The sequence below is a fragment of the Mangifera indica genome, unplaced genomic scaffold, assembly GCF_011075055.1.
Source record: "Mangifera indica cultivar Alphonso unplaced genomic scaffold, CATAS_Mindica_2.1 Un_0085, whole genome shotgun sequence".
Lineage (NCBI taxonomy): Eukaryota > Viridiplantae > Streptophyta > Magnoliopsida > Sapindales > Anacardiaceae > Mangifera > Mangifera indica.
In genome coordinates, this window is record NW_025401177.1 from 52,729 (window position 1) to 77,212 (window position 24,484).

Here is a 24,484-nt window from a genome sequence, read left to right on the forward strand (position 1 = left end):
TAAAGTGTTTAATTTCTTAGTAACAATATTCTTTCCACTTAATTCAATGTCTATTCATGGCAAAATATGAGTTTAGTTTTCAAAATCATCATAGGAAAGTGTTCATGAAAATTTTTCGTGGGATTTTGATTGCCATTAAACTTAGCTTGTCAATTCTTTCTTGCATATACCAGAAAAGAAAATAGAGAGAAATACTTTTCAATCAATTTTGATGGTTTGTTTGGTGTTGGGGTTACTCTTTAGCCAGTCTACAGCCCATTTCAGTGAGAAGAAATGCCTCAGGGATTGCCGTCTTACATGTTTGAAACGGGGCCAAATTGGTCCAGCCTGCACTCACGATTGCTTCTATAGTACTTGCAAGCCTCTCACTTCCTTAGAGACTCTTAATGTCAACCTCAGCAGCAGACAAAATCCTGGTAATTGAAGTTTGCTTTTAATCTCTCATAATTTCTCAGGAATCCACTTTTCTTAATTGATTTGCATTTTGTTTGTGTTTGTCAGGTATGAAGCAAAATCGAATGGCTGTATGGGTAACTGCTCAAAGACATACCCCAAGAATTAATATAAAAGACTTTCATTTTTATGATAATTGTTTTCAGAATAAAAAATAATCTCCTATATCAAACTAATTTGCATTTGTTTTATATTGTGTAGAAATATTTTGGCTTCATTTGTGTTTGTTTTTCAACAAAAAGATCGATATAATTGTATTTTGGCAATAATAATATAAAAGAAAATATAAAAAATATAGAAATAATGTAATAAGGTATTTATTTCCTAGAAATTTTATATTCAAAGTAAAGAAGGTTTTCTCGTCAAATATAAAAATAATAAAATATTATAACTTATAATATAAAAATACTTCGATTCATAAAAAAAAAAAAAAAAATTATTATTAGAGGATATTTGCTAAAAAGAAATACTGAAAATAAAACGAGATATTTTACCGAAACTCAAGTTGAAGAAACTAAGGGAATTTTGTCACGATATCATAAACCTTATGCAAAAGAGAAAAAGAGATAAACAATATGATAGAATTCCTTTAAATTCCATTTACGGTTTATATACCAAAGGGTTATTAAAATATTTAACCAGTAAAACGACTAATTTGACCTATGAAATGACATATAAGCCCCTGCATTATTCAATTACTTTCAGTCCTTCTAATTAAAAGAGCGGCAACATAATCCCACCTGAATAAGAAGGTAGACCCTGAACCAGAGCTCAATTACATAACACGCAGTAACAGCTGATTATAGTATGGCGGCATACCTCTGAACTATTAGAATTAAGCAGCATTCGAGGCTTGTTGACCTTTGTTTGAACGGCAAACAGCTACCGTGGGAATTAGAAATCTAGAAGTTTAGATAGAAAATCTGTTGCTACTGGACTTTCGGCTCCTGCAAGCTTAGCCATATTTATTAGAGGTTAGATTTATGTTTCAACAGTTTTGTTCACCCAGGCAGGCCAGACTGTAGGTTTAGAATTATTGTTAGAGGGGGCACATCAGAAGTTTTGCATTCCCCAGCTGCCTAAACAATAATTTCCTCACAAAAGTATAGACCCAATAATTCCACACCTGCCTAAAGGCTGTTAACAATAAATAACTTACAAAAATAGACAACCAATAATTCCACTGCTGCCGAAACACTAATTTCCTCACAAAAAATAGACACAAGAATTTTGTTTCTTAATCATACGTCTGAATCTTAAATGAACTCGGTATTATTCTAAAGGCCAAAGAATTTAAGTTTTAATGTAAAGGTATATATATATTTATAAGATTTTAAAATTTTAAATACTTATTTATAATCTAATTTTTATTAAAACTTTTAATTAGAGTTAAAGGATAAAATTGTTATTTAGTAAAAATCAAAATTTTATTACATAGATTTAAAATTTTTATAATTTCTCTTATTTAAAATTTGAAAAACGATAATTTTCTTTATAGAGTTTTTTTTTTTAAAACTCTTTGACGAGATTCGCCATTATTGGCTATCGGTCATCTTCTCCCTCATTGGTCGATGTACAACAAATAGATTAAGATTTTTTTATTGTTGTAACGAAAAAATTGAGATTTTTTTATTACATCGTCATGCGATGAAGAGATCTTATGAGTCAATTGTTGAAAAAGAGGATGATCTACGGTGAGAGAGAGGATGACCAACGGCAAATCGTTGCTAAAGAATTTGAGAAAAAACCTTTAAAAAAATTATCATTTTTTAAATTTTAGATAGAAAAAATTTATTAGATTTTTAAATTTAGAAAAAAATATAATAAAATTTAATTTTTTAATAAATAATAATATTATCTCTAATTATAATTTAGATTATTATCAAAAATTAAATTATAAATAAATATTTAGGTCAGAGTCCCCTGTTTCCTTGATTTGTTGATTGAAAAGAATGCATGGGTTCGGGACTTCAAGGACAAGTAGACTTTCGAGTGGATTTCTGGTATATCTAATTTGCAATTAACGAAAGGATTAAGTGCAGCAAATAAGAGAAGGTGGCAAGCTGGCTTATCCTGCTTCTATTATGACCATTATAATTACCAAAAGAAAAAGGGGCCAAAGAGCAATAGCGGCCGTTTAGTTTGACGTTTGATGAAATGGCACCGAGAATTCAAATAATTTTTATGTGGCAAGAGAGTTCTCAAATTTTGATTAGCGGCTTAATTTAGGCCAAAAGACTTGTTCCCATCCAAGGTGTAGTGAAAACTTAAATTTTTATTTTTTAATTTTTAAAAATTTAAATATTCAGTTGTGAGGTAATTTCTATTAAAATCTTAGTTAGAGTTAAAAGTAAAATTATTATTTATTAAAAAATTAAACTTTTATCATATTTTTTTTTAAATTTAAAAATCTCATAATTTTCTCTTCACTCAAAGTTTGAAGAATGACAACTTCCTTCTAAGGTTTTTTTCTCTTATCTTTGGTGATGATCTATCATCTTCGACTATCGGTCATCCTAACTCTCTTTTTATCTATCTTTTTTTTTCTGACCATCGATTGACAAAAATTATCTAGAAATTCAAACAATTTTCATTTAGATGCATCTAGAGACTTTTGTCTAGATTTTCATATAGAAATCACATAAATTTCTAGAGGATTTCTCTTGATAGATGATCGGAGAAGGGAGAAAGAGAGATAAAGTGGGAGAGAGGACAACTGATGACCAGCAATGATGAATCATTGTTGGAGAAAAGAGAAAAATAACCCTAAGGTAAAAATTACTATTTTTCAAACTTCAAAAGAAAATTTGAGAGAAAATTATTAGATTTTTAAATTGAAGAGAAAAAATTTATTAAATAATGGTTTATCTCTAACCCTAATTGAATTTTCTAATAAAAATTGTCTTATAATAAATATTTAAGTTTTTAAAAATTAAAAGATATGATTCTCATATTCCACTATGCTCTAGGTGGGAATAAGCCTTTTGGCCTTTAATTTATCCAAACAATGCTATGGCATAATGTTTAAGACATCATTATTTATATAGGTGATAGGACATTTGAACCTTTCTTTAAGGCTTTAATAAGTTAGTTTACAATCTCAGCATTTAGGGTTGGATTCGAGCTCAAATTCAAGCTCGACTCAATTGAGCCCAAAATGAGTCGGCCTTAGTCGAGTTCGAGCTACTCGTCAGATTTTTTAATTAAAATTTATGATATAAAACGATATCATTTTGATCAATATATATTAAAAACGATGTCGTTTTGATAACGAAAAATGAGTTGAATTGAATTCGAATCCAAAATGAGTCAGCTTTAGCAGAGCTCGAGCTCAAACTTGAGAGCTCGAGCTCAAACTTGAGCCAATTTTATATGAATCAAACTGAGCTCGAATTCGATTCGATTCGAATCCAACCTTACTAACATTACATTTACTGTTGAATCAATTAGGATTAAGTTCAAATAAATGTTACTTTGAGATTGGGTTAAATTTGAAAACATCCCATTTGACATTAACAAGTTAAATAAATTGAGGCTCCAACTTATAAAATCAAAGTTTAAACTTAGATAAAAAATAATTTAATATTAGACTTAATTAAAAAAAAGTATAAATTAAACATTTTAAATCTGCTTAGAATTTAAATAATTCGAATTAAATAAAATATTAAATATAAAATATAAAAAAGAAATTTACTATTTAACTATAGTATTAGTATTTTATAATATATATTATATTATATAGTATAATATAATATTTTACGATATATTAAATTTGATATAATATAAAAAATGTATTTTATGATATAATATATATTATTAAATCTTTTTTTTTTATAAAATAGGGCGTGATTAAAATATACTTAACCTCTTTAAAATATTTTCTAAAGTAACAGTGTTATATATAAAATATTTTTATTAATTAATTATTATTATTTTTAAAAAGTTATAACTAATATACCATACGAAATTTTCAGATTTTAGATTCGGTACACGATTCCAACGCACTATGCAGCCTTTAATTATTTTATTTTGAAAACAGTTACCAAGTCGGGTCCACAAGATCCGCTTGCGGAGTTAAGTTAATTGACTTGATGGACAAAAATGTCCCAATCAGATTAACTTGGAATATTGTGTTTCACAGATAATTGAAGGCCAAAGGGCTTATCATAATTTTAAAAATTGTATTTACCCACTTATAAATGATAAAATTTATTAATTTTAAAAATAAAATTATTATTTTATATTTAATATGAAAAATAAATTTAAATTTTATTTTATTTGATCTCTTAAAATCTAAAAATTAACAAATTTTTTAATCCAAATTTTCAAAAATAACATTTTTCTTTTATGGTTTTCAATTTTTCAAATTAATTTTTGTTGACAATGAAAAAACTTCTCCAATGATCTCCAAACAATATCTCTTTCTCTTTGACAAATCCTCATTTCAACACATTTTACTTTTAACACTATACGACGTCATCATCGTTAGAGAACGAAGACGACTCGTTTTCTTCTCTAATGAAGACGAGTTGTTTTCATTCTTTGACGGCGATGACATTGCAATATAACGTTGAAAGGAGGACTAGTCGAAAAAAAAAATGTTGTCTGAAAATCATCGGAGAAGTCTTTTTGTTGTTGAAAAAATTGAATTTGAAAAATTGAAAACACTAAAAAGAAAATACTATTTTTGAAAACTTGAATTAGAAAAAATTGTTAATTTTTAAAGTTTTAAGAGAAAAAATAATTTAATTAATTTTAACTACCTACAAATAGATAAAAGAAATTTTCAAAATTAAAAAATAAAAACACAAAAAAAAAAAAAAATTGGATGAGAATAAGTCTATTGGCCAAATAATTGAACTTGGTGTTAATAACAACAATGAACTGTATCACATCTACTTCAAAACGATTGGCCAATAATTGAACTTGGCGTTAATAACAACAATGAACTGTATCACATCTATTTGAAAATGATTGGCCTATAATTGAACTTGGCGTTAATAATAACAATGAACTGTATCACATCTATTTCAAAATGACTATATGTATATATGTATATATGTATAGTTTATACTTTACATAACAGCAGTTTTTATTCTGCTGTAGCCCTGGATGTGGTTCAAGTCAGCTCGATATCAAAAATTGATTTGATTTGATTTAATTCAGCTTAAATTGATTTGAATCAAATTCAAATAAAAAGATTTAACCCATTTTTTAATTTGAGTTAAGAGGTATTTGACTTGAAATTGAGGTTTAAATTAGTAGTTCAAATTGATAGTTTGAATTCATGACTCATATTAGGAAATTTGAATATTATTTGGATAAAACAATATCGTTTTGTCAATGAACTATAAACTTAAGTCACGAATCCAAGTCATATATTTAAACCGTCAATTCAAATCGAAATTGAGTTACGAAATCGAGTCAAACTCAAATCAAATTGAATTGAGCTATTTTTTATTCAAACTAAACTTGAATCAGACTTAATTTTGGTTTGACGAACTGAGGCTAAACTCAAACCAAACTATTTTTTATTAGAGTCAAACTTAAGCCAAAGGATGTTCAGGTTTGGATTGTCTTGAATTCACACCTATTCTACTCAGTCAATAAAAATAGAAGAGTAAATTACATTTTTCTGCACAATGTTTGGTCTGAAATATTTGTTCACTTCTATATAGCATAAACAATTTTTTTTTTTACACAAAATCAAACTCTTTTTAGAAAAAAATTGATAGTATAAACGGAAAATAATAATTTTATCATTTATTAATTTTAAAATAATTTTAAAAATTTTATATATTCAAGTTAAACATTTTAAATATGATAATTTATCTTTTAAAATGTTTTAAAACTTACATATCATTCTCTAAAATTTTTTAGAAACCTTAATGTTGGTGTTGCTTTTTACCTCAACCATGATCTCACTGTTGTCACCACTAAAGTTTAAAATATTACATATTTCTTATTAAATTATAAAATATAAACAATATTTTTTTATGTAAATGCAGTTTTAAAAAATATGAGGGGCAAAAAAGAAATTTTCTATTATTGTTGCGAAAATGATGACATTCAGCTCATGTATTTTTAAAATATATTATGACCCTAATATTTGTAACGTGATAATTACATTCTTAATTTGTTTTTTATGTTCAATTTTTTGAAGATGTAGTCATTATTTTTGAAATTATTAGGAGCTATATTAAAATTAAAAAAATTTTCAAAACACCCCAATTCTTTTGAATTTACAATAAATCCTCTAGCATTCTTCATTAACACCCATAATTTTTTAAAAGTTAAATCATCCCAAAAATGTATGATTATATTTGTTAGTATGAGTTATATGATAATTTAAAAAGATTAAATAATTAAGATAAAATGATAATTTCACTTATTAATATTTAATCTTTCTGTCGGACCCAATTACCCTCTAAACCCCTATTAAATTAACTATTTTTAATTAAATAAGAGAAAACTTTTTACATTCATTTCAGTAAGTTCACTTTTTTTTTTCCATTTTTATTTAATCTTCGAAGGTATTAAAATAATTAAAGTCATCTATTAATAATGTACTTTAAAGAGTATTATTATTATTATTTTACTTTTGCATTTTATAAATTTTTTTAATAAAAATATGATTAAAAGTGGTTAAATATGGTTTTTAAAATAAACAATATTATATAAATTTATTCAAATTTATATATATTATAATATGATTAAATGTTATTTTATTATTAATTTAAATTAAAAAGTATTAATCAACTCGCACCACAAAAACCCTGTGCAAATTTATGTGGAGAACTGAGAAAATCAATTTGCCCACTATATTGCCTCCGACAGTTTCAAAAATCATCATTCAAGGCCTAATTATTATATGACACCCCTATGACTCGAAAACACTGACCTTTGCATCCCATAACTTCTTTTTCTAATTTATCCAAAAATTAAGGAGAAATCCTTTAAAAATTTACCCAAAAAAAAAAAAACACTCATCATTTGCTTTGCGTTTATGATTAGATATAAAAATAATGTGAGAAATTAAAAAACTTTTAAATATAAAACATAATGAAAATTTTCTTGAAAAATCCAAATGGCATTTATGAAACCTATTAGAGTTCTCATTAATTAGTTGTAGATTAATTACATTACACCTCATAACTTTTTTTTTTTAATTTTTCTATACAGCTTGAGTATATTTGTCTAATTTTTAACAAAAATTATGCTTAACAACAAAGAATAATTGGATTAAAAATGTCATAGTTGTCCAAAAATAATTATATTATACATATGATGATGCTGAATTTTAGAACAAACTCAAACCATACATACTAAAGTAAAAAGGCGTTCAGGGAGCGACTAGTCGTTTCTGGTGAAACTTCTACAAAGTCAACTACTATATAAATAGATCCACATATCAATCATGAGCTATTGCTTATGCCTGCAGAGGCATAGGGTAGGATCAAAGAATTTAGTGTGAAAAGCTTAGGAAAAACAGTAGAGCCTGATTTGTGCGCACTCCAACCCATTCATAATAATAAAGGGCTTTGATGCCAGCATGCAAGCATCCTTGTAGTTGTTAGTTGTTCGGAAGTAGGGTTCCAAACCTAGTTTTTTTAGAAAATAAGAAGCTCCCCTTTCTAATATAATAATGTTTTGGTATTATTAGATGATTTTTAATTAAAAGTAAAATAATATTTAATTATATAATGATATATTATTTATATACTTACATTATATACAAAAAATATGTATACATAATATTATTTATTTCGAAAAATATAATTGAGATCGTGTATCCTTCAATTGAATTCAATGAAATAAAGTTAGTATGGGCAATTGTCCCATGTATTTGAGAATATGGAGGAGGCCATAAATTAGTTATCAATGCACCATGCATACTTACATTACACTCGACGTACCCAAAAAGATGCATCAAGCATTGCAGTTGTCACGCCCATGCACATTAACTGCAAACACATCGTTACACAAATTAACAAGCACCAAATGTCGAAAACCTGTTAAATTAAAATGTAAAAAATTACAATGTTGACTTGTTGTGCACTATTTGACCAAATTGTTAAAAGAAAAAAATTTAAAAAACACTGTACAGTAAGCATTTAAACAAACATAATATAAAAACAAACCTTTTAATTTAAACCAACAGTATTATTATTATTATTCACTGTTGCCTTGAGAGCTTGTAGCAACTGAAGTCTTGCGTGCAAGATTTAAACTTGAATCAACGATCGTACAAGCTTGCAACATAAATCAACAGCGGTTTAAAAGTTGGAGAAAGTCGTCTCCTGCAGCAACTGAAGTCCTGCATGCACGGCAAGGAAAAAGAAAAAAAAATAAAACTTTTATTTCATATAAAACCTTGAATCGAAATCACCTAAACCAGAGTGGATCGCTATTCAGGTATGAACCAACGGTTCTACTGCAGTCCAAACCGATTTTAAACTCAAAATGATTCTGTCTTCTACAGTAATTATCTACAGTATCAATTTACGGTTTGGCCGGTTCGACCAGCCGATCCAATCCGGTTTTTCAATCGATGCTAGGTGTATCTGTGATGTATTTTCAGCGGTCTTATGCCCAGCGGCCTACAAACTCGGTGGCCGGCCCCTTAACTTCTCACTGAAAGCGAAGCCCCGTTGAGTTAGTTAATCATTGCCGTCCTATTTCCCTGAAAGTGGCATATTTACATTTTTCACGAATCATAATATATTATTACAAGCATATTATATTAGAAAAGCACATCTTTAGGCACAGAGATTATGAACATAAACCACGTGTCATTGGAAAGATTCATAGGGAATATTTTAGATAACTAAGGCCTGAGGGCAGACTTTAGGTTTATTAGCAATACAATCTTTTAATTATTATTATTAATTTTAAGTAAGCAATAAATACTTAATCAAGTTTACTTGGCTTCCAAAATAATATCAAAGTATATGGGCCACAAGACATTGATGGGTTCATAATCATAGCATAATAAAAATTGATTTGATGATCCACCTACTGTTCTCACAATCAACTTCATAACACAATAATACAAAACAATGAAAAACGAAAAAAGAAACCACCCAAAATAAAGATGGATCATCTATAAAAGAAGCCAAGCAACCATTGCATCTTGTTTTTCATGATCTATATCTTCAAACTTGCTACTCTCTTCTTCCCACAACCAAGATATAATTTCATCAAATTGCTGATCATGCCCTAGAGCAACATTTTCCGAATCCCAATCATTATTACTGTCATCAAAACATGAAGTTAATGAAGAACTACTGTACCAGTCACCTTCTTTATTTGCACTTAGATTAGCAGTACTACTTAAGTTTCTGTTTTCTATCTCCCCATTGAAGTTCGGATCCATTAAACTATTTTCTCTCACTGCACTCAAGGTCAAGTCCCCATTTGGATCCAGTAGTCCATCGTCCATAATGTCATTAAAACACAGCATCTCACCATCAATGCTTTCATATAGTCCAAAATTTTCGGTCTCTTTCTCTTTACCACTGGCGTGCAACTCTGAATTACAGATGGTTATGTCTTCTGTAGGGTTTAATACTTGCCTTTCTCTCTCCTCACTAGAACACAACATTTCCTGTGCGGCAGTCTCTTGATAAGGACTTGCCAAAGCAAGCCCTTCAAATGGATTCAACACCAAGCAGCCTTCCTGGGCACAAGGCCAAGTCTCTTTCTCTGTGGCTGGCAAGGGCATAACTTCGTCGACAGAAACAGTTTCTTTTGGTCGCTTTTTGGAATCACTTAAATCTCTTTGGATATAATAACTTTTGTTTTTCTTCATTGCCCATCTACTAGTTCTGCCTCCTTTCCTTTTCGTTGGAAAGTCAAGCTTGGCTACGTCAGCTGATATAAGCCCTACTGTTTTGCCGGAAGGCCTCCAGAAAGTGTGGATTTTTCTACTCAAACGGGAGTTCCAATAGTTCTTTATCTCGTTGTCTGTTCTTCCCGGTATATGGCTTGCTATCACCGACCACCTAATGCGATATCACAAGTGTTCCCCATAACTGTTAAGCTTCTTGACTTGTCATAGGCTTACATTATGAAGTAGAAGCAAAATAATAAACTCAGTTCCGGCATGGAAAACCGGGTTAAAAAAGGAAAATCAACTCTAGTCACTGTAAACCTTTTTATTTAAACTGATTAATCTATGTGAATATATTTTTTAAAATAAAATAATATTTAATTATATAATTATATATTATTTATATAATTAAATTATTAAAAAAAAAAGTGGGTTCACAAATCATTAATGCTCGACGACCCTTTCCGTCAAAAGGGTACAAAAATGTTCTCTACAGTCCCCCCATTCCCAAACTTACCGGTCTTTTCGATTTCGAACTACATTATTGTTGATTAATATCATTAAAATTTAAAGAATCATATTATATTTTCAAATTAAAGATTGACGTGGACATCATCTGCCTTAAAAAATAAAAAAGTGATAGTTTCTCTTATAAATTATTACAATAAAACTACGTGACATGTACAAAAAAAAAAAATATATATATATATATATATATTATTAAATAATTTTTAATTAATAAATAATAAAGTAATATTTAATTGTATAATAATATATATAAATATGTTTATATAATCAATATATATCTATATATATAAAATATTAATCAAATTATTATAGCATTTTGACTTACCTAAGAGTCAATAAAGTAAATCTCAAATATAGATATTCTTAAGTTTCTAATATGTTGAATTGTGAAAAATGTCAACATTTTAAAAACTAAAGGAGAAAAAAAATTTCAAACTGAAATTAATAGATAGAATCAAAAGTGTATTATTCAAGAAACACCACTGATTCAAGTCGGAGAGAGATGGGTTGGGAGAAGTAAATTATTTTGTAATATTATTTAAAAAAGATATGTTGATTTTCTCTTAAAGAAAACTTACTTACAAAGTTGTTCTATATGTAAAATGAAAGAGGAAACTAACCGGTTTCCCAATGAAGCACGCAACTTAATGATGATGTCTTCCTCTTCTGCAGATATGTTGCCCCTCTTCAAGTCGGTTCTCAGGTAGTTTATCCATCGCAGTCTACAGCTCTTTCCACACCTCAGTAACCCTGCAAACGGTGGACCACCATCAGAAATTAAGTAACTACGTTAGAAGAAAGGCAAATAAGAAGGTTTTTTTTTACCTGCATTCTTGGGAAGTGACCTCCAGGACCCTTCTCCATTAGTTTGAATATACTTTTTCAGTATCTCATCTTCTTCTGCTGTCCATCTACCTTTCTTCAATCCCACTTTCTGACAACACGGAGCTCTCCCCATGATTCTCTTATTCATAAACTACAAGGAGAACAACACGCAAAATACAAATGCCAATAGTCAAGTTTAGCTTAATTTGCGGACTGGAGAAGAAGCAAGAGTGTAGTACTGTGACCAAGTTGACGTAGTTAACTTACTATTGCCTCTACATGTATAGAAGGTAAGCGAAAGGCGAAACTGCAGGTTGAATTTATATTTGAAGACACCATAGATGTGGGCCATGGGATGGAGATGTTTATGTGGTGTGAGATTATGCCACGCTTGCTCCAAGAAAAAGACCACCGTCGTGGCATCTCCACCGTCGAGAGCCTCCTGTGGGGATTCAATTTCCCACGTCGATAACCCCTCTACCAAAACATTATGTTTGTCCCCTCATTTCTTAGTTTAAGACCCAACGCAAAATTTTCTCATTAGCTTTTATTGCTTCAACGACCTTTTAACCGCTTTTTGTGTCTTTTATTTAAGATTCAAAAGAAAACACCTTATCGTTAACTAATTATATTAATAAAATAAAAGCCTTTTTTTTTTAATATTTGCATTTTGGGATTTAAAAGTTGAGATTGAAATTGTTTACGTAATTACATATTTTATTATTAATTTAAAATTATTTAATTAATAATGGGATATCTTCCATCTGTCCACGTTGATTCGTCTATGATGATGATCACTGGCTTCCAGTAAGGTCATAAAGAGAAACATATTCATAGAAAATGCATACGTAAATATTAATAGACATTATTTTCTCATTAATATATTCGATGTTATTTTCTAATTTTAAGAATACTATTTTTTGATGTAATTGGACGGATAGATTCCTGGCTTCATATAATGAGATTAATATATTGATTTGACGCATTGTTCCATCGCCGTCACTTAAATTATATATATTATAAGGCCAAAACACTTATTTACGTGAGCTCAGTCTTATGTTGATCAATTTTTTAAAATTTAAAATTTTTAAATCTTTTTATTATTATAAAAAATAAAATTATTAATTAAAAAATTTATTTAAATTCATATTTTAAAATTTTTATTTATTAATCTCATATTTTTTTAATTTAAAAATTAATTTTTTCTTTCAAAATTTATGTTATAAACTCTCATTTTTTTTTATATATAATTATCTCTAATTTTTTAAAAAATTTCAATTTCATCCTTTCAAATTTTAAACTTTATTTTTGATAACCATTCCTCATCTCTAGCCATTGATTCAATTCTTCCCACCTTTTTTTCTCTTTTTAGGTACTCTTTTTTTTCTCTTCGATCTTTTTTATTAAAAAAATAGAAAATAATTAAAAAGGAGAGAATTGATGATCGGAGATAACGAATAATCATTAAAAAGAAATAAACAAATTTTTAAGGAAAAAATAATTATTTTTTAAAATTTAGATAAAAATTATTATATTTATAAATTCAAAAGTAATACAATTTTAATTTTTTATATTTTTAATTAAATAATAATTTTATATTTAATAATATCAGTTAAATTTAATTAAAAAATAAATATTTAAATTTAAAAAAAAAAAAAAGAGTGACACGGAGTTTGGGTAAAGACAAAAACCTTTTGGTTGACTGGCGGATAAACATTGCCGTCATCTCATAAATTGAATATGTTGCAGCACACCTAATGATGATGTTTGTCGACACCATCAAACTTTTTTAAAGTTGCTTCTGGAAGTTTGATATTTGTATTTCAAAGACAAATAATCGATAACAGAAGAAGAAAAATGAAAGAAAGCGCATTTGTACTGTATCTCATACGTGTATCATTTTCAAAGTTTGTTGGAAAAAAGAAATTGAAATAATTTCTCAGTTGAGGGACGTGATTTGATCAGGTACCCTAATGTTAGTCAAAGATGATAATTTGATCAAAATTTAAAAGCTTTGCTTTTTTTAATTTTAATAAGAAAAAGGTTTTATAATAAAAATAAAAAATAAAAAAATTTATAATTAAAGATAAAAATATATGTGTCTCATCTCATCTCTCCCCTCTATTGTTTTTGTCCTGCTTTTATTCTTATTTTTTTATTTTTTTATATTAATATATTTATTTAAAATATTAATATATTTTATAATTTTTATTATATATATTAAAATAATTAATATATAATATTTATGATATTTAAAATAATAAAATAATTTTAATTTATATTAATTTTATTATTAATATATTTATATTATATTTAAAAAATAAAAAAAATTTCACAAATACAAAAAAAAACGACGGAAAATCCTTGTCCTCGTGTCCATATCCGCAATGAAGTACGCTGCCATCCCTAATTCTAAGGTGTGGGTCATATTTTGTCATCAGCAATCATCATAGCGACGCTAGAGTACTAGCTTTTGTTTGTTTTGAGTATACATAGAATTGCGTACCCAAGTTAAAAGTAAGGGCATTTCGCTTTCAGCTGGAATGAGGCGTAAATGATAAAAACATACGCACCATAATTGCGGCCAAAGGAATATTTTCCGCTCTAAGTTTGGAAGAACGATAAATATATATTATAGTATTTTGAATATTTAAATATTTATTTATAAATTAAATTTTATTAAACTTTTTATTATAATTAATATTAAAATTAATATTTTAATAATATTATAAAATATATAATTTTATTTTATCTTTCTTTTAATATTTTAGAAATTAGTAACTTCATTAATGCTTAAACAATTTTAATTTAAAAAAGCTTCTATTTTCTCTATCATTGGTTTTTTTAATCCTTTCTCTGGCCATCACTTGTCTATAGTGGTTTCTCATTTTTCTTTTATTCAATCGATTGTTTTTTATTGTCGAAATGATTGGGCAACGCATGGGGTGAAAGGAAAAGATCTTTGGGACATCGTGTTATAAACCCAACAAAGGAGAAATCATGTTGCATTGTCACCAAAGAGAAGCAAGAATCGACAGAGGCAAAGGTCATTAGATTTTTGAGTAATTTGAAGTTGAAGAGGTGGGATTAAACTAAATTTTTCAAAAGTTCATGAGACGGTTGAAACAAAAAAAAGATGAAAACCTTATATTTGAGAGAGGAGTTTGACTTTTTAAAGTTAGAAAATTTTATATAATTATAAAATTATTAGTTTTTAAAATTCATAGATGAAAATATAATAAATTATATATATTTTTTAATATTATGGATAAAATGAGAATTTTATTCTTCACTTAATTAAAAATTTGAACTGAAATTGACTCATGGGTGGGTGGGTGTTTAAATTTTTGAAATCCCACGAATGTATATTTATTTTTACATTAAAATTTGGTTGGGAAACAGTCCTTTAGCCCATAACTACCTTATGCTTTAATGTATGGAATATTACCTTGCATCTTCATTTTCATCCCCCAGCACCCTGAAGCCTTACACCAAACCCTAAACATAACAAACTCTTCAACTATTGAGATGAAATGAGCCATAATTTAATAAGATTACCTATCACTGTTACAGTACAATGTTATTGGACTTGTAGTTTGGGTTGGGCTGAAAGTCCAAAGCCCAATAAATATTCTTGATATAAGCAGGTGTCTAGCCCTTTTCGGTTTAACAAAAACCAAAACCCATACAGTTATCCAAAGAAACAAAATACCGAAACCCACACAAGGTTTTGAAATATTTTCAAAATTCACCAAAAATTTGACAAGCATTGAGGATTAATATATGTATATTTTTATAATATAAGGTAAAATTATCAAATTAACTCTACTGTATGAAGAGATCAACTTTGTTACCCAAGGCACTAGCCCGTCCTTCATTTGGAAAAGCAGGAAAAGAATGATCGAGAGCTGGGTACGTTTGCGGATGGCAAAAGACGGTGTCGTATGCTAAGTAAACATCCACGTGGCTTATATTTATTGGTGGAAACAACCATAAGCTCACGCCTATTGGCCAGTATCTACAAGGAACACGTTGCAAAAATTAGTCAGTAGTCAAGTTGTTGCTTTGCCTCCTACTTCGTGTTTAACTTTAGGGCCAGTTTCAGGGGACGCTGCACCAGGGGCAAACAAAAGCTAAAAAAATTAAAAAGAAAAAAAGAAAAAGAGCCACAATAATAGCGAGAGCGAGAGGAGTTTTAGCGAAGAATTGTGATCTCTTCTGCATTTTTGATTTATAGGTAATAATATAATCTCAAACTTTCACAAGATCTTAAAGAAACCCTAGATTCGTACTTTGGAGAGATTTTTCATTCTCTCCTGATCCATTTATTCATGGCGCATCAAGGGAAAAAGATTTTGTTCCTATTATGTGTTCTTTGTTACGCTCTTACTACCATTACTACCATTTCCGGGTACGAATTCTTGTTGATGTACATCACCTTCTTTCTCTCGCTGAAAATTGTCGTGTTTACGCCTGAAATGTGTGTTTTGAATTGATGCAGGAAGAGCTACTATGAAATACTGCAAGTACCGAAGGGAGCATCCGACGAGCAGATCAAAAGAGCTTATAGAAAGCTGGCATTGAAGTACCATCCTGATAAGAATCAGGGCAATGAAGAGGCTAACAAACGATTCTCTGAGATTAGTAACGGTAAGTTTCATTCCTGTTTAATTATTTTATGATGTTTATAATTTTTGGAAATTTTAATTTTAATTGATTTGGTTGGTTAATAGCGTACGAGGTTTTATCCGATAGTGAGAAGAGAAATATATATGATAAGTATGGAGAAGAGGGGCTAAAACAGCATGCCGCCAGTGGTGGCAGAGGTGGAGGCATGGGCGTCAACATTCAAGACATTTTTAGCTCGTATGTCATTTTGAATCCTTTCATTTTTGTAAATTGATTTAATTGTTAAAAGTTTCTATTAGTGGTATATACATTGTAATAAAATATAAATACTAAATCAATTAATCACCGAGAATGAATTTTTTTTTACTGAGGCTGGAGTCTGTATTCTATTGTGTTTACATAAATGTTAGTAGTGCCACTGTAACTGTATTAAGAACATAGGTATATCTATTTATAGTACCATACTACAAAACATAAATTTGGATTTATCCAATGTTATGCTAGATGTCAAGAATGTAATTATTTCTTGTAAACTAATGTCAATTTTCTGTTGTGCGTTTCTTTCACAAGTAGTAATTAGTAGCAAATGTAACAGTAATTCTAGTGAATTTTGGTTCAAGAGTCTGTCATTGCTGACAAGATGATGGTTTCTTACTAGTTTCTTTGGTGGAGGTACAATGGAAGAGGAAGAGAAAATTGTTAAAGGTGATGATGTGATTGTTGAGTTGGATGCAACGCTAGAAGATTTATACATGGGAGGTTCACTGAAGGTAAGAATCTTGAATGCACATGGTATTTGTTAGCTGCCATAAGAGCAGTTTAAAAAAATCTTGTGGTCTCATATGATGTAAGATATGAGGTTGGTTATTGCTTTTTTTTCAGAGGAATTTGTCTTGTGCACGTGTGACTATTACATTTCAAACCCGTAGTCTGAGATTTTATTGGAGAGAGAGATTTTTTTTTTTTAAAGCTAGAAGATAGGAAAATGACACAAGTAGAAAATCAAAGGGGAATATAAATTAGTTCATTGTTGGTTTGTTTTCAGTTTTGATATGTGTGGTATTAACTAGGTTTGGCGGGAGAAGAACATCATAAAGCCAGCTCCAGGTAAAAGACAGTGCAACTGCAGAAATGAGGTCTATCATAAGCAAATTGGTCCAGGGATGTTCCAACAGATGACTGAGCAGGTATTTATGCGTCTAACAATTTAGTTGGAAGGCTTATGAAATTTTTTAGTCTACCTAAGCAAAAAGATTGTTGGACACATTGATTATTAAAAGCTTGGCTTTCCTTTCTTTATTTTCAGCTTTATTACATTCTCAATTATCATCTTTTAGGTCTGTGAGCAATGCCAGAATGTCAAATATGAGCGGGAGGGGTATTTTATCACAGTTGATATTGAAAAAGGAATGCAAGATGGACAAGTAAGTTGTATACCGTTTATATGTGATATATAAGATTATTTTTTATGGAAGTTTATACTGAGGGGCATGTAATATTGTCATTTCCTTTTCTTTTTTCTCCTATTTATGTGCCCTTCTAAGTCCAATTGTCCAAAGTCGAGCCAGTATCTGCAATGGTAATCCTTTTCCCCAATTGATGAAACTTAATGTTCTTGCCCTGTGAAAATTTGGAAGAGTTGATTTAAAGCATTGACCTTAATGTGCAGCCCATTCCCTCCCCACTACTTCAGTTCATTATCATTTATCAAATATAAATGGCAATTAGGATTTCTGCTCAGCTAAAACTCTTGAGGGAACCTTGGAATTATGAAAGTTGTATGCCTTGTTTATTTACTAATGATGTCCCATCAGTTGTAAAACTCTGCTGATTAACACTCTTCTATAAATTGAATCCAAAGTCATGCATCTCTAGTCCATAACTAACTGGAATTTTTCTTTCACTATTTTATCTATCAGAAGTCAATTCAGTTACTTGACTATTTTTGTGAAAAGTTGCAGTTTGCTTTGATAAACCATAATTACACATTCTGTATGAGCAAATTATTCACTTTATGGGCTTGCAGTCTGGTGTAAGTATATGAGCCAGTATTAATAGCTTTTTTGTTTTAGAAAATATGTAACAAAAGTTGTGAATCATTAATTCAATACACTCTTGTTCCTCTGAGAGTAGATCCAACATGTACCATTCACAAGGCACATTAAGTGTGTCGAAGTTTCTATAAATTACGATGTGCTATGTTTTGTGCCCATTTATTGTTTTTTGTTTTTTTCACTTGGCTTTTCCAATTCAAATGTGTTGCAGGAGGTGGTTTTCTACGAAGATGGTGAGCCAAAAATAGATGGGGAACCTGGAGATCTGAAGGTTAGTTTTCAACCCTTGTTTCTAATTTGTCTGTTATATTCACTTTGCAACAGATGATAACTCTCACACTCTTTGCAGTTCCGTATTCACACAGCACCTCATGATACTTTCAGAAGGGAGGGAAATGACTTGCATACAACTGTCACGATAACATTGGTAAATCTCATTTCTAGTAATATCGTTATCAATTTATATTTTGACAAGAGTAGGGGGTTCTTATCCCTTTTGAAAAAAAAACTATCCAGTCTCATCAGATTTCTGTTACTGCTGGCCTCCTTTAGGTTCAAGCTCTTGTAGGTTTTGAAAAGACCATTAAGCACCTCGATGAACATCTGGTTGACATTAGCTCAAAGGTAAGCATGAGCATGACCTTTAAACCATTTGATATATGAATGTTGTTATTTGCTTAAATGATCTGGGAGGGGATCAACTCTCAGACTTATTTGATGACACGCTTGTATTCCTTATTTAGGGAATCACTAAGCCCAAGGAAGTGTTAAAATTTAAAGGGGAAGGAATGCCATTGCATTTTAGTAACAAGAAAGGAGATCTCTATGTCACATTTGAGGTTCTATTTCCCACATCTCTTACAGGGGATCAGAAGAAGAAGATCAAGGAAGTTCTTGGCTAGGATTTGTAGAATTAATGTTTCTTTTTGGGTTCTAAGGTATTCCCACTCCCATTGTAACATGACAAGATTGTGTAGGAAAATACAGGAGCTGAGGTTTTACACTCTTTCTTCACCTTTTTTCCACCGTTCATTAACCATTAGTGCAAAGCCTAAAGATGTCTTTTTTCTGTAGAACTTTTCATTGTCTTTCATACCGTTGGCCTTCCGGGCATAATATTTTTTTTGCCTACATGAGATGAAATGAAAATTGCAAGACTAAAATTATGTATTGTTCCCACAATAATCTTCCTAACTATTTTTCAGTTTTGCATACGTTTTCATGATTTCCCAACTGCCACTGGTTACGATATCAATATAAAATATCCTCCATAAATAATGAATGTAGCTTGTAAATACAGAACAGTTCGTTTATCTAAGATGAGAAACCCTAAAATGTGCCTCACTTCATAATTAAGGTCACTTGCAGTGAAAGAGCCTCAGGCTTAAGCACGCACACTAACTTGATAGGAGCACCTCTTTCACTTTACATACAAAACAACAGTTTCTCAAAGGAAAATGAATCAGCATAGCACAACCATCCCATCTGTAGGTCTCACATATCAATCACTCTACTGACGCCAACTTCTCTTCATCAACCTCAAAAGCTTTCCTTGCTTGTTTGAGCTCCTCTTGCATTGACAGCAATTCTTTACAGCGGTTAAGTTTCGGCAAATCCTGCATGGTCAATGAATTCAACTTCAACCAATTTTTCAATGTGATGACAGTTTTCAAGAACACTGAAAAAGCATACTTCTAGAGCACCACACTTCCCCAAATACAGAAGTAAGGACGATTATAATTTACCACTTCCCAGTATCCAGCAAATCCAAGGAAATATCTTGTACTAAAATTTTACAATATAAAATTTTAAATGTAGTGCTAAGATTCTCTTCCAGTCTAGAGGAAATGGGCATTTGGTGGCATAAACAACTGAGATTTTTTCATACAGTTGAAGTTTATTTATGAAGGTGAAATGGAGTTTCTTATGTTGGATAAGAGGAAAATAACATGAAAATCCAATTTGGGTTAATCAACTTTTCCATTAATAACCAGGTGAACTTAACAAGCTCTCACGAGATATACCTTTCTGATTAAATACAGAAAATCCTCAACTGATAACTTTCCCCTCTTTGATCCAATATCCTGCGCTTTATGTGCCTGAAGAATAAAGTGGCATACATAGCTATCACACCTACTATGCCATCTTATGAGAAAAAAAAGTACTAGTCCGAAAGAATGCATACCAAATCTGTGACATATTCCACAACTATGTCCTCCACAAGTGCCACAGTTTCTGGAAGTGGCTGAGCAACACACAACGAAAATTCATACATGAATCAACTAGACAAAGAATAAAATAGGAAAATGCATACATATACATTCCAAATCATTAAATTTGACATTTTTGGGCAACACAATTCAATGTCCTAATCCTCTAGAAGAATACAAAAAACAAAAGTTGAAAGACAGATATCGCTACTTACGTTAGGATCATCACCAAAACCATACATCATGTGCTGCACTAAAGTTCCAAACAAAGTGCATCAATTAAAATACAGAAACGGCAATAGAACCCCTACAAAATAGATTTTCACTAATATAAGAATTTAAAAAAAACACTTAGGCATTTGGCCATATACTCACAATCTTTTTGAAAGACTCCACGCTTGCGCTTGAATGAAGTTGTTTCATTAGGCTGCGAGGATCCTGCTTTTGATTTTGAGGATTGCCCAGCAGCAGAGTTGCTCATTTTTTATGCACAATATTGCTCCCTTCACTACCTGTCTCAGAAATCAATTGCATTGAACAGTCAAATACTACATTCACAACAAAAATAGCTACATTATATAATTTCAATAGTAAAACTCCAAGTAGCATGAAAATGGAAACGTGTAAATATTAAAAATATAGGGTCTTTTTTATAAAAATTACTGTAACCTATATTTTAAAAAAAATACATCTACAATTTAACACTCAGAAGATGGACGGTATTTCTCTTTTCCTTGGAATTAAGTCTAATCATTCATACCCATTATGCAAATTCATGTCACAAAATTTGCTCTGCATAAACCCAAATGCAGAATAAATAAAGTCACAAAATCCTCAAAGCACAGCACAAAGATTGTCATTTTCAGAATCCTCAAAGCACAACTCAAAATCCTCAAATTCACAAAATGCAGAATAAATAAAGGCTTCTAAAGCACAACACAAATTCACAATTTTCAAAATCCAAATCTCATAAACAAGCCAACAGTCAAACAATCTAAAAAACAAGTCAACACATCACAAAGATATAAGCTTTGAAACATTCCCACCAAGCGATTGAGGTCTGTCACACTACACTTGGGCTGCTCAGCAAGATTCTGAAACGACAAAAAAAAAAAAACTATTCTAAATTTATGGCTAAATTACCTAGGAACTCAATAATTATTCATGGGAAAAGAATTACAGGTTTACACAATACATGGCTAAAGAATTATTCATGGGAAAAGAATAACAGATTACATAATTTACATGTGTAGAATAAACTATGCTAAAATAAAAGTTGCAGCAACATACGAACCTAAAGCATGAAGTCGGCGACCGAACAGACCGTTGAAGACGGAAGAACTGATGAAGCCGTTGCCCTTCGAATACAAACAAGTCAGCGTTTGAGAACTGACGAAGTCCTCGATGCACTGATGTCTGATGACGCCGGATATGCCTTCGCCGAGACTTTGAGACGCCGGAGACGGAGAGGATTCGTGACAGGCTGACAGCGATGGAGCGGAGATGGTTAGGTTTTAGGGTTGCTTAATGTCTGGCTTTCAGCGTCAAAGGGGAACGAATTTTGTTCCTCTTCTTAACTCAAAGAAACGCGTTTCTGTTGCAGAAACACGTTTCATTTTTTAAACTGACAGAAACGATCTCAAAACGTTTCGGGCCGTTCCAAAAACGTGGAAACGCGCCTCCGTGCTTCCTAGGTAAAAATAATAAAAAATTGCCGTGTGGCCATACTAATTTACAAGCATCGGGCATCCGCCAACTGACTGGCTCTATCATACCTGTGACCAAAAAAACCCCTAAGTTTCCCCTAAAGATGCTATAAAGTTCATATAAACAAAAATATATAATTCGTTATGTTATCAAAACTTGGACAGAAGAGAAATAGTCATTTGGCCAAAAATAAGGGTCATTGTGTATAAATGAGAATCACATAAAAATTCAATAAATGTAAAAAAAACACTGATTAATTTAATATATTTTACAATACATATGGTATAATATATATTATATTATATCATAAGATACGTACTATATATAGTATGATATTGATATTCATACATAATATCCCCTTTGATGGTTTAAAAATAATAAATAAACTTTAGCTAATTTTTATAATAAGGAAAAAACTGGTTGAATCAGAATATTCATTGCAATAGTTTTAAAATATATACATATATAAATCTAAAAATAATCAAAATTGTGGGTTTCTTCGTATTAAATTGATTGATTCTTCAATGGTATGGAATTCTCAATGTAAAATAAAATAATAAAAACTTGGCAATAAGAGAATTTTTGGCCTCTTGATTTTAAAAGTTATCGTGTTTGTTGTTTAAGAAAACAAACAAATAAATAATCCATGTACCATTCATTTAATAAATAAAATATGCTTTTAATACATGCTTTTTTTCGCTGGCTGGTTGGCGGTTACTCATGGATCAAATCATGGTGACTGCTGGGGTGAAAGGCCAAAGGACTATCCCCCCACTGAAGCTTTAATGCCAAAATAAATATGTGTTTATGAGATCTAAAAAAAGTCAAAGGGCTTATACCTACCTCAGGAATGTTATTTTTTTAATTTTTCATCTCCAAATTTTAAAAATTTTATTTATCTATTTATAAATAATTAAATCTATTAATTTTAAGAGTAAATTTGTCATTTTAATGTAATATTAAAATAAACTTAAATTTTTTTTCTTAAACATAAAAAACTAACTATTTTACCCTTATGTTAGGTTTTAAAAAAAATAACATTTCCTTTCTTAGGGTTTAGTTTTTAAACTTCAACCTTATCGCCGACAATCTCTCTCTTCTTATATTGACATCTTACCAGTGTCAATTGAAGTCAAGAAAACAAAGAGTTTCGTTAAGAAGACAAAAATTGTCTTCCTAGAAGAAGACAAGGTGCTCGTCTTCCCGATTTCAATCAACACCGATTGAAGGTCTATGTGAGAGGAGAGAGATTCTCAGAAAGAGAGATCACTGACAATAAGGCTTGAGATGGCTTTGAAGTTTGAAAACTAAACCTTATAGGTGAAATTGTTAGTTTTTAGGGTTTATAAATGAAAATAAGATAAAATTTTAAAGAGTTAGAATTTCGTTAACTTTAATTGTCTATGAGTGAGTAAATGAGATTTTTTAAAGTTAAAAAGTAAAACTTAGGAAAACAGTATAATTTGGATAGGAATAAGTCCTTTGACTTTTGAAAAATCCAAAGTCTCATTAATTGGCTAAATTTTGTTAAAAGTAAAAATAAAATCGTAAGTGTGAAAAGTAATATTCCCCTCCCCCCCCCCCCCCCAAACCAAAACATAAGGTTTATTTTCTTATCCTCTTCGACCACCATTTTTGGTTACCGATGATGATGTTTTCACTTGAGGACATACTGACCACCATCTCTCACCCTTTTTGATGCGCAATGAAGATGTGTTGATTCAAACAAATTGACAAAGCCTTGTAGTTTCTTCAATTCCATACGACTCTTTCTCGTGTCAAAGAGATGGTGGTCGATGTGTGAGTTCAAGCATTATCATTGGTGGCGGAAAAGATAAGAAAATAAACCCTAGGTTTTGGGAAAAGGGAAAATATTAATTTTTAAAATTATAAAATTGTAAGCAGAGGTAAAATTATTAATTTTTAAAATTTATGGGAGAAAACTTAATGAAATTTATGATAAAATGATAATTTTATTCTTATCTATAATAAAAAATTTTAACAGAAGTTAGTCTATAGATAAGATTTTAAATTTTTTAAATCTCATAAATTTGTGTTTGTTTTTATATTAAAATTTGGATTGCGAAACAGTCCTTTGGCCTTTATGAAATAATAATTGGATAGTCATTGCGGTACCATCAACTCCCACCAACTTTAGGGGCACCAGATTTAGGTTTAATTGAAGATTGTAGGGCTAAGCCTGAGTGGCAAGGGCATTGTTAACAACTAACCACCTCTTTATATGC

The 24,484-nt window shown here is 30.2% G+C and overlaps 3 protein-coding genes across 5 annotated transcripts; 1 reads left to right on the forward strand and 2 right to left on the reverse strand.

Annotated features, from left to right (window-relative positions):
* Positions 1-9,405: 9,405 nt before the first annotated feature.
* On the reverse strand, positions 9,406-11,957 carry LOC123207526 (transcription factor MYB111-like). Its single transcript, XM_044625029.1, has 4 exons — positions 11,906-11,957; positions 11,639-11,789; positions 11,434-11,563; positions 9,406-10,457 (listed from the first exon to the last, which is right to left on the reverse strand). Exons 2-4 carry the CDS (start codon positions 11,784-11,786, stop codon positions 9,557-9,559), a joined length of 1,179 nt encoding a protein of 392 aa, XP_044480964.1. The 5' UTR covers positions 11,787-11,789; positions 11,906-11,957; the 3' UTR covers positions 9,406-9,556.
* A 3,700-nt stretch (positions 11,958-15,657) lies between these two features.
* On the forward strand, positions 15,658-19,335 carry LOC123207529 (dnaJ protein ERDJ3B-like). The gene is made up of 10 exons (XM_044625036.1): positions 15,658-16,049; positions 16,140-16,288; positions 16,372-16,504; positions 16,926-17,037; positions 17,338-17,454; positions 17,605-17,691; positions 18,533-18,592; positions 18,671-18,748; positions 18,874-18,945; positions 19,065-19,335. The coding sequence occupies exons 1-10, from the start codon at positions 15,970-15,972 to the stop codon at positions 19,221-19,223; spliced, it is 1,047 nt and encodes a 348-aa protein (XP_044480971.1). The 5' UTR covers positions 15,658-15,969; the 3' UTR covers positions 19,224-19,335.
* Positions 19,336-19,572: 237 nt separating this feature from the next.
* On the reverse strand, positions 19,573-22,095 carry LOC123207530 (transcription initiation factor TFIID subunit 13-like). Of its 3 annotated transcripts, none has more exons than XM_044625040.1 (7): positions 21,826-22,095; positions 21,578-21,625; positions 20,907-21,043; positions 20,747-20,784; positions 20,507-20,566; positions 20,346-20,420; positions 19,573-19,937 (listed from the first exon to the last, which is right to left on the reverse strand). In XM_044625040.1, exons 3-7 carry the CDS (start codon positions 21,010-21,012, stop codon positions 19,827-19,829), a joined length of 390 nt encoding a protein of 129 aa, XP_044480975.1. In that variant the 5' UTR covers positions 21,013-21,043; positions 21,578-21,625; positions 21,826-22,095; the 3' UTR covers positions 19,573-19,826. The 3 variants fall into 3 exon arrangements, with proteins under 3 accessions (XP_044480975.1, XP_044480973.1, XP_044480972.1); XM_044625038.1 differs by having other exon boundaries at positions 21,574-21,625; XM_044625037.1 differs by lacking the exon at positions 21,578-21,625.
* Positions 22,096-24,484: the final 2,389 nt, after the last annotated feature.

Coding starts and splice junctions, on each gene's coding strand:
- LOC123207530 (XM_044625037.1), bottom strand. CDS start 21,012: ATGAGCAACTCTGCTGCTGGGCAATCCTCAAAATCAAAAGCAGGATCC. Junction 20,567..20,746: donor GTTTTGGTGATGATCCTAAC/GTAAGTAGCGAT, acceptor TGTGTTGCTCAG/CCACTTCCAGAAACTGTGGC. Junction 20,421..20,506: donor TGGAATATGTCACAGATTTG/GTATGCATTCTT, acceptor TTTATTCTTCAG/GCACATAAAGCGCAGGATAT.
- LOC123207526 (XM_044625029.1), bottom strand. CDS start 11,786: ATGAATAAGAGAATCATGGGGAGAGCTCCGTGTTGTCAGAAAGTGGGA. Junction 11,564..11,638: donor GTCACTTCCCAAGAATGCAG/GTAAAAAAAAAC, acceptor CACCGTTTGCAG/GGTTACTGAGGTGTGGAAAG. Junction 10,458..11,433: donor CGTGCTTCATTGGGAAACCG/GTTAGTTTCCTC, acceptor ATATCGCATTAG/GTGGTCGGTGATAGCAAGCC.
- LOC123207529 (XM_044625036.1), top strand. CDS start 15,970: ATGGCGCATCAAGGGAAAAAGATTTTGTTCCTATTATGTGTTCTTTGT. Junction 17,455..17,604: donor TCCAACAGATGACTGAGCAG/GTATTTATGCGT, acceptor ATCATCTTTTAG/GTCTGTGAGCAATGCCAGAA. Junction 18,749..18,873: donor CAACTGTCACGATAACATTG/GTAAATCTCATT, acceptor GGCCTCCTTTAG/GTTCAAGCTCTTGTAGGTTT.